General features: G+C 41.8%; 1 protein-coding gene across 1 annotated transcript in view; it reads right to left on the bottom strand.

Annotated features, from left to right (window-relative positions):
• Nucleotides 1–339: 339 nt before the first annotated feature.
• Nucleotides 340–9629, bottom strand: part of gpr158b (G protein-coupled receptor 158b) — a 496707-nt gene continuing 487417 nt past the window's right edge. The window contains exon 13 of the mRNA XM_037682052.1: nucleotides 340–1319. Coding sequence (XP_037537980.1) covers nucleotides 369–1319 — 951 coding nt within the window. The 3' untranslated portion in view covers nucleotides 340–368. The remainder of the gene's footprint in view (nucleotides 1320–9629) is intronic.

Raw genomic sequence — 9629 nt, 5'->3', positions numbered from 1 at the left:
GAGCTCAGATCCTCTTTTCTTACCCTCCCCTGCTGGTTCCCAACACCCTGTGCTAACATTCATCTACAGTGAGCTGAGGTCAGGATCTCACTTGTTTCTGATGATTCGTCACCTGTTCTGCCATGAAATGCAGGTTTGACTCATAAATCTCTCAGCTGTATTAAATGTAACAAAACAGACAAATTTTGACAGAATGTACAAGTGATGGTGCAAATAAAATAAAATGTCTCTCAAAATGTCCTCCCTAAGGTTGACTTGGGTGCTGTTGTGATGTTCCTTACAAAAACCCAAAGATGATTTAACACGCTGTCGTCTGTTCTATGCTCAGTCAGTGAGTAGAAAACCAAGATCAAATCATCCCACAGTCATCACTCTCTCTCCCCTGAATCTTGCTTGGGGAAGTCCCAGGGACAAACGTCAGCCATTTTTGCACTGCCGAGGACTGCCGTTTTGTAACTACCTCGCAGGGACCACTCTTTCTTCCTCTCCGGGGATTTTTTAGTCTGAGCCAAGCTGCTGTGTGTGTGAGAGTGCTCTGTGTCATGGGAGAACACCTCTGTGTCCCTGGTGGAGCTCCTACGGCACTCTGAAACAGGCTCACTGACCTCAGATGACTGGCTTACCCACCTCCTCTCTGCCACAGGCTTGCTGGAGGAGCTCCGCCTCTCTCTGCTTTTCTCCCTTAATTTCTCCTTCTCCGATTTGCGGCTGGATGAAGATGAGCCTTTCCGTTTCCTTTTGTGTGTGGTGGGACTGTTGCAGGTCTTCTCCTGCTTTGCTGAAGGTGGATTGGCATAATCCCATGGGCAGATCTCCACCATCAGAGATGGCGGCTGTAGCAGGCTGCCCGTGGACTTGGAGTGGTCTGAGTGGAGCCCTTTAGGTTTCCCGTCAGTGGGCGTAACACTTTTCTTGCGCCTGATCCTGTCAGGAGAGATGGAGTCGGAGTCTGCTTCCAGAATGGGCTGCTCATCAAACTCTGAGTGACACAGGTCTGGCTTCAGAGGGAGAGGTGACTTGGGAGGCTGATATTTCCTTAGATCTTTTCCTTCCTCCCGGTCTCCACCTTTATCCTTGGAGCACCTTTTATTAGAAGGGGACTGCCCATGCGTCTGTTTCTGCTGGGGTCGGCTGGTTTTGGTGATTCCAGAACTGCTGCTGCCTCTCTGGCTCATCTCCATTGGAGCGATAGACACATGCTTCTGGGTCTTTGGGTCAGAAGGCATCTGAGCTTCTTCCACTTCCCAAGGACACACCTCTGACACATCGTAAAGGTTCCTCCCAGTCTCTGAGCAAATGGATGGCTGGCTGCCACTCACCTGTAGAACAACAAATGTACATATTACTTCTAATTTGGGATTTACTCACCGAGCAAATAACTTTAAAGGAAGTTTACTGTGTTACTATAGAACAGATAGAAAATCCATCCATCCATGGCGGCTGGTGGATTTTTGTCCAGGAGAGGCACTAATTATCTATCTGTCTGTCTCTGTCTGTCTGTCTGTCTGTCTGTCTGTCTGTCTGTCTGTCTGTCTGTCTGTCTGTCTGTCTGTCTGTCTGTCTGTCTGTCTGTCTATCTATCTATCTATCTATCTATCTATCTATCTATCTATCTATCTATCTATCTATCCATTCATCCATCCATCATAACCTGATTATATTTACAGTCAGAATTTTTTTGTTGTTGACCATCCATCCATTCATTATCTTTACCCGCTTATTCCATTTTGGGTCATGGGGGTCACCGGTGCCCATGTCCAGCAATCACTGTGCGAGGGGCAGGGCACACCCTGGACGGGTCACAAGTCCATCACAGGGCCACAAAGAGACAAATGAGACAAACAACCATTCACTTTCTCACTCACACCTAGGGACAAATTAGAGTTACCAATCAGCCTAACATGCATGTTTTTGGTCTGTGGGAGGAAACCGGAGTACCTGGAGAAAACCCACGCATGCATGGAGAGAACATGCAAACTCCACCCAGAAGAGCCCCTGGACCGGGGTTTGAACCAAGGACCTGCTCGCTGAGAAGCAGCAGCTCTACCAGTTACGCCACCGTGCTGCCCTTTTTTGTTGACATTTATTGAAAATACATTTAATTTTATTGTAGTGCACTGAGGCATTGAATGTGTTTTATTTTGTAATACGTTGGATAAATATATTATTTCAGAGTTCTTGTTAAAATACATATTCTAATTAACAGTTTAATAATAGTTTTTGAATGTAGATAAGAATTTCATCATTTATATTACGAGTTAACAAATACTAAATCCGGATTAACAGGAAGTGAAAAAGTGTGGGTGGGGGGAGGCAGGCAACGGGGAGTAAAGGAACGTGCACAGAGAGACCGTTGGGAGCTGAGAAAAAAACTTTAAAACGTGCTGGACGCTACATTTATCTGGCTTCGACCTCAGTTTCGTGCTCAGAAGACTGTGGAGGAATCCGTGGTCAAACTGGACGCCGGGATCAGAGCTGAGCTGCCGCCGTTGAGCCGAACGAGAGGAGGACGAGTGGCACTGGGATCAAGCTGTCCACTTGCCTCGTGGAGCGAGCCACAGGGGAGGTCTGAAACTTTGTGGTTGCACCTTCAACGCGTTGTGAGGATGAGGAAATATTCCAGGCTGGTAGGATTACAGTTTCCAACAAATAATCTGAGCTCCAACGCACACCAACCAACTTATGAGCAAACTTACATGAAAGAGAAAACAAATAAAAAAAATTAAGAGTGCACTCTTATAACTGAAACTAACTGAAATTTAAACCGAGGGTTAAATTCATCCATTTATTTCAACTGTTTAATTTCATGTTCTGATTTTCATATGTTTAATACAAAAGAAAAAAAAATGTATGTCTTGTGTGAATCTCATTTATTCATTCAGCAGTACACTGTAAAAAATAACTTTTAGGTTATACTGTTATATTATATTGGTTTTGTGGTCAAACCTCTTGAGAATCATAGTTATCCTTCAAGACACAGTTACTATACATTGGAATCCAAAAAAGTTCAATCTGGTCCTCTGGACATTCAAAAAAATGTCATTGTTTTTTTTTTCTTGAATGTCCAGAGGACCAGATTGAACTTTTTTGGATTTTTCTACCTGGATTATTGAGAATGCATCAGGATTTACATTGGAATGCATTTTTCACCATAAGGTACTTGAATTCATTTGGGACCTACTGTATATTGAATAGCTAATCTCAAAATATAACGAGCTAGGTAGTGAAAGGGTTACATTTTTGGGGGCTTGTCCGGGATCTGTTTTATGATAATTAGATCAATTTGTATAAAGATTTTTTGTGTGTAGTTACCCATTTTTGGACTGAATCCAATTTTTGGCTACTAGGCTGCCATTTTATTATTATTATTATTTTGTTTGTGTTTCTGCTCGGGGTAAAAAAAAAAGATACAGTAGAGCTTGAATCTTGGTGTAGAAAATGCCTTTTACCTTTTACTAAAGCCATTGTTTTAAGTGGTGTTTCTGATGTCACAGATGATGTTCTACTTACATCTCTTAACTCAGTCAAAGCTTTTGGGAAGACCAAAATAATAGAAAAACATCTAGACACAACTTCTAAGATTGACTTTGTGCTTATCCAGACTTCTGTTGAGGTGACTCGACAGACTTTACCAAACTGTGTTGGCATTACTGGTGATGCTGGTTGTAGATGAACAGATGCTGAGATATATTCATACATTAAACGGGTTCACTCATCTTTCTGGACTGGATGATGTCGTGCTTTGAATTTAACAGAAATGTGGACGTGAGACGTTAATTATCTTTGACTCACCAAGCGAGTGGGTCATTTATTAACAGAATCAAGTTTAACACATCACACATTTACATTAATTTGGCAGAATATGAAAACAACAACATAATTAATCAGCTTTACAACCAGGAAAACCATACGGCCATGATTTTCCGTTGCTTCACCACAGACATTAATGAAAACATCTGGATTAATTTTCTAGCAGAAAGGAGAGTTTAAAGATGGAAAATTGAGATTTATCTTACAGAGAGATGTGTGAGGGAATTTGTCTGTTTTAACCAGAACGTGCACGCTCCTTCGGAAATCAGCTTGTCCCAACAGTACACTTTTGGTGAAGGTCGACTTTTACCTTTTCTGAAGATAGATCAGTTCCGGCGTGGAGTCTCACTTCCAACCACTGTTCAGCGTCTCAGTGAGAACAGCTAAATACCTCGAGAGCCGTGCGAGGTTATCCAAACAGAAGTTATAATTCCCAAAATTGTCTCTGGTTCAGCTTGATTGGTTTAGCAGCATCCTGAATGCCCGCGTTCTGCATTCAGGAACTCCCAAACTCTCTGCATTCTGGATTCCAAAACTCCTGAACTCTTCTGCTTGAACTGGGAAGTTGCCACATTTAAATGGGCTCTACTTCCGGTTCATTTGAGAGCTTTTTGATTGGTGGATGGACCAAAGCAGAGGTGTGGTTTGTGATGTAAGGTGTTATTAAAAGTCAAGGAAAAGATTCAAAATCTGTTCACCACTTTCTATGAGTAACTGTAAAATAGCAAATTTCTGGAACAGAACGGTTTAAAAAGTGTCTTTAAAATGATTTGCTGTGAGACTTTTTAGAAAATTGCAGGTTTATTAAAAATTCAGTGCTTTAGAGTAAAATACACTAAAAAAGAGCTTGGTAATCTAGTATCTGTTAAGAAATAAGCACATAAAAAGTAACACTGCCAGAGAAGCATTTACTTAAATATTCATGAATTGGGGTAAAACCTGAGATAGGTACCCACATTTGAATAAGTTGACTTATAACAGTACTTTTGTGTAAACCCAAAGCTAAAATAGTGTGAAACTCATTGACATTTGAATACAATTATTTACCTGTAAAAATATCTGAAGCTGGCAATTGTTTTATCCAGAAAAAGTGGTACACAGTGAATGAACATGACAGGTGTGGTAGAAAAGGATTTTGATCCTTATGGGATGCAGGGCTGTTTAGAATATGCGTTGAAGCTGCTGACAGGATCCTTACATCCATATGGCAAACAGGCGGAGAGCATGAACCCAAAAGAGTTAGTGGACAATCTGAAGGAGGTTGCAGAGAGTGTGACCTCTACAAAAATTTCAATGTCAAACTATGAAAAGCTGGCTAAAATTGCAATATTGCTGAAAGAATCATTCTATACGGTTGTTGAGAAAGCTGATTACCTTGCAATAAGGTTAGACAGTGAAAAAGAGGTGGTTCAGAAAATTGAAGAACACTTCCTTCAATTTAAAAGTGAACACGAAGTCCTCACAAAAAAACATTCTGAACAGATGTTTCAATCACAGCAAAATGCAAATGCAGAAATTGATTCGCTGAATAGCAAAATACAGTTACTTAATGCATCACTATCTGAAGCCAGGGATGCTAAAGAGCTGTTGTCCAGTGAATACTTTGCATTAAGACGGGATCACGACGAGAAAATGTCACAAGTTTCCCGCTGCAAAGGTGAAATAGATGTGCTTAAAAAAGATCTGGAAGAACTCAGAATTGATAAAAAAGCATTACTGGGGCTATATAGGCGTTTACAAAGTGAATGTCAAACCTCCCAGGAACGCTTAAAAGCATGTGAGGAGAAGCTAAGAGCAGCAACAAATAAAAGTTCTGACGTGGGGCGAGGTGGTTTGGAATCCAGAAAAGACCTTGAACAGTGTCGGGATAATCCACCAAAACCTCCAAAAATCTTTTACAGACCTGGTGCTTTTAGACTCATCCAACCACCCTCACCTAAAGTGGTAGGAACAGACCTGAACAGGTCTCCTCCACAAAACATGCAACAGAGTGCATGGAAACTTCCTCTTTCAATGGATGTTCTGCTAAAACTCTCAAAATATGTACAACGCTTTGTACCTGGACCGATGGGTTCAACTGGAACAAAAGCGTACCTGAAAGATCTCGAATTCAGATTGAAGGATTATCCTAATGCTACGGTTGAGGATAAGATCAGTCTGATACGGCTCACTTCGGACAGAGAGGTATTCACCTTCATCGAGCGTCTACCTGATGCAACGAGAAAGGATTACAACCTTCTGTGTGAAGCTTTGATCAGAGAGTACGACCCCTGCACGGGACCTGCTGGTTTCCCAGCCGCTGACAAGGTCAAGCAGGGCAAGAATGAACATCCAAAAATTTATTACAAAAGAATCTTCCAAGCTTATTTTGGTTACAGAAATGAAACCGGAATGGAGGAAGAAGAAAATTTTAAATATGTTTTCAGTAAAAATCTCCACACTGACATACACATGTCAGTACAAATTATGGCAAATTTCAGAGAAAAATCCATAAATGAGATTAAACAGTGTGCTATGAATGTATTCGAGGCACGTTCTCATGCTAAGACGACCATAGAGGTGTTTCCTGGTATAAAGGTTAAACCCCACTCCCTAGAAATGGAAGGAAGGCGTGCGACGCCACCTCCTCCTAAAACAGGCGAGAAAAGGCAGTATTTTCAAACTAAAAAACCACGTAATGAAGGTGCACGCTGGGACAAAAAGGCTCCTCTTTCAGAGAATGGACGTGATCATCGTAAATGGGACATGCGTAGGACGCAAAGATATGGGATCCAAGAGGACCCATATTATCAGGGGAAATCCGGAAAGGAACCCCCAAAAGACGTACCTAACCCTCTCCCACCTCGGACGAAACGTCCCGAGGCGAAAAAATCACAAAGGTCCCAGGAACAAGGCCCTAAACCTCTGAGCTCGGAAGAGACAGAGGAAATACAAAGGTTTTTAGACACTTTGATACACGCTGAAATGGGAACCCGACCAGGAGCACTATGTAGTGATGAGATCGCTACTAATTCTGAAGGCGCGAATGACAACATTACAGATGTCGGTGAAACACACCAAGACATTGCTGTTGTTGCCTCCAAGAACCCCTCGTCGGACGAAGGGGGGGTAAACTCACACACAAACGATGATGAGTCATCGCAAACTGAAAACTCAGAACCTGACTTTCATGATTTTAAACTAGGCATTCCAGTTCTGGGAGGACTCCCAGATAACCTGGTACCGAGTCAAGAAGCTGGGCCAGTATGTTTCACGAAACCATCACAGGCCATCGCTCTTTTCAACCAATGACGTCGACCAAGGGCCTCAAACCTATGGTGTCTTACCCATAGACAGGTCCGACGACTCAGAAATGGATTCGTTGGAGCTCCCCAAGGAGCTAGAACCCTCATCAGTCTCATCACAGATTGAACAGGTGGTCGCCCAAGCCGACACTCTGACATCTGATGAAGAAAGAGACAAAATTCGCCAAGTTCTTTTAAAATATGAAAAGCCATTTTCACCTGACCCAGACATCATCCAACTTCAGAAGTTGGATGATCCTGCAATTAACTCGATGATACTGTATCTGACTGACCCAGACAAATACACTCCATCGAAAGTCAAACTGGATTCCAATCCAGACCTAAAAGTCCTCTTTCAGCTGCGCAAACAGTTAAAACTACTCAAGGACAACCTAACTTTAGCTCATGGAGCGACGTCCTCACCCGTGTTCGCGGTCTCCCATGACCGAAGGGGGGTGACGCCAGTTAGGATAATGTTACCAGACGCGATAACGTGAGCAAATCTGACATTCAGAGTGAGTGGCGCACTGAAACATCGTTTTCTAGTTGCTTAATCACTGCTTTTGTCAATGTTGAAACGTTGTTTTACTGGTTGCTTAGTCACTGTTTTTGTCGATGTTGAGACATCGTTTAATTGGTTTTTGGTATTGTTTTTGAACACCCCAGGCAAGAATGAATTTTGTTGTGTAGTTAAGTTAGAGACTAAGAGGCCTTTAACCATGCCAACATGCAGTTCATTCGTTAAATTGCAATCTTTGCGGAGTCAATGTATATTATTGCTACCTTAAGTACCATAATCTACATTGATCTCACAACGCTTAAGCCAAACCTACTCCAACAATTCTATTCGGGGGGGATAGCTAATTCTTTTTGATGAGTCTCGCCATAGACTTCCAAAAACATTTATGGGGAAACCAAACACCCAATCTCAAGTCGTTCGTCTAAAAGACAACAGACAATTGAACCAAACTATATTTTGCCATGTAAAGCTAATGGAAAAATAGTTTGGAACCCTTTTCTATAGGTATAAACCCCTGTAGTTACCCTTTTCAGCATGTTCCACCCCTTAACTGGTAGTTGTAGCTGTTCCCAATCATAATAGCTTACACACCAGGTGCATATAGTTTAAGGCCTTATGTAAAATCCCCTTCATAAGCCCACCTTAAACCACATAATTGCATGGCACATTGAACCAGAACGGCACAGACTGGACGTCGCCCAGAGACGACCTTCGCTGGAGGCGACCTGCAATCCTGACATTGGTCTCCACTCTTCATCCAGTGGCCGCATCTTCAGTTCAATCCAAGGGTACCCCTCTGTATGCTGATCTATCAACACTTCCAATCGTTGTGGATTTACCGTTGTGGATTATATGACTTTTGCCAATGGATTACAGACTCTGTTTCCAAGGGGTTAAAGCATTGCTACAATGGAATTACCAACAACATTATGGAATTATCATCAACACAATGGAATTACCAAGAACATTGTGGAATTACCTTGACTTTGTTTTCCTTGCTGGATTACTTTTGACTTTTGTTTTCCTTGCTGGATTACTTTTGACTTTGGTCTTCCTTGCTGGATTACATCAAGCTCAAGGACATTCGAAGGCGTAAGTTCATGTTTGGAATTCATCCCCATGGACAGGCGATGATTTCCAAAGGGGGGACTGTAGTGGACTAGGCCTGATGTCAAAACTGACCAGATGGACAGAAACTGTCATTTCATTGATTTGAATCCAGAAATACAGTTTGACCCATCCTGAGACTTTCTTTCTTGAATTAATCAAGTGGAAAAAGACAATTCTCTATGATCATTACTATTTTACAAATGTTTTGATAATCAAATTGTGTTAGTTCAAACAATGTTTACATGTTGAAGTGAACTACTCATTTTTATTTACTTAAACAGTAGTAATGATTTTTAATTCTCAATTCAAAGTGAAATCAAGTTAGAGTACGTTAGAGAGTAATGATTCAATTTCTTGATCGTCTGCTTTGAAGGGAGCAAATTTGTAAGTGTGTTAGAGTTCAGGTTTCAGTCAACTAAAAAGTTTACTGAAAAGAAATGTCATGTTTAACTTTTACAGCAAGATACCTGAGTAGAGACGCCACTAAGACTGGTTTTCTCCAACAATCTTTCTGTCTGTTCTTAAACAATCTTAATCTCTATCCTTGACTTTCCATAACACCTTACATCACAAACCACACCTCTGTTGGGGTCCATCGACCAATCAGAGGCTCTCAAACGAACCGGAAGTAGAGCCCATTTAAATGTGGCACTTCCCAGAGTTCAGAGAGTTCAAGAGTTTTGGAATCCAGAATGCAGAGAGTTTGGGAGTTCCTGAATGCAAAACGCAGGCATTCATGGATGCTGCTAAACCAATCAAGCTGAACCAGAGACGATTTTGGGAATTATAACTTCTGTTTGGATAACCTCGCACGGCTCTCGAGGTATTTAGCTGTTCTCACTGAGACGCTGAACAGTGGTTGGAAGTGAGACTCCACGCCGGAACTGATCTATCTTCAGGAAAGG

This window comes from Nematolebias whitei, chromosome 9 (assembly GCF_014905685.2).
Source record: "Nematolebias whitei isolate Nwh7 chromosome 9, NemWhi1, whole genome shotgun sequence".
Taxonomy (NCBI): Eukaryota; Metazoa; Chordata; class Actinopteri; order Cyprinodontiformes; family Rivulidae; genus Nematolebias; species Nematolebias whitei.
The sequence above is the reverse complement of the archived record's forward strand: the minus strand, read 5'-3'. Positions and strand labels throughout refer to the sequence as shown.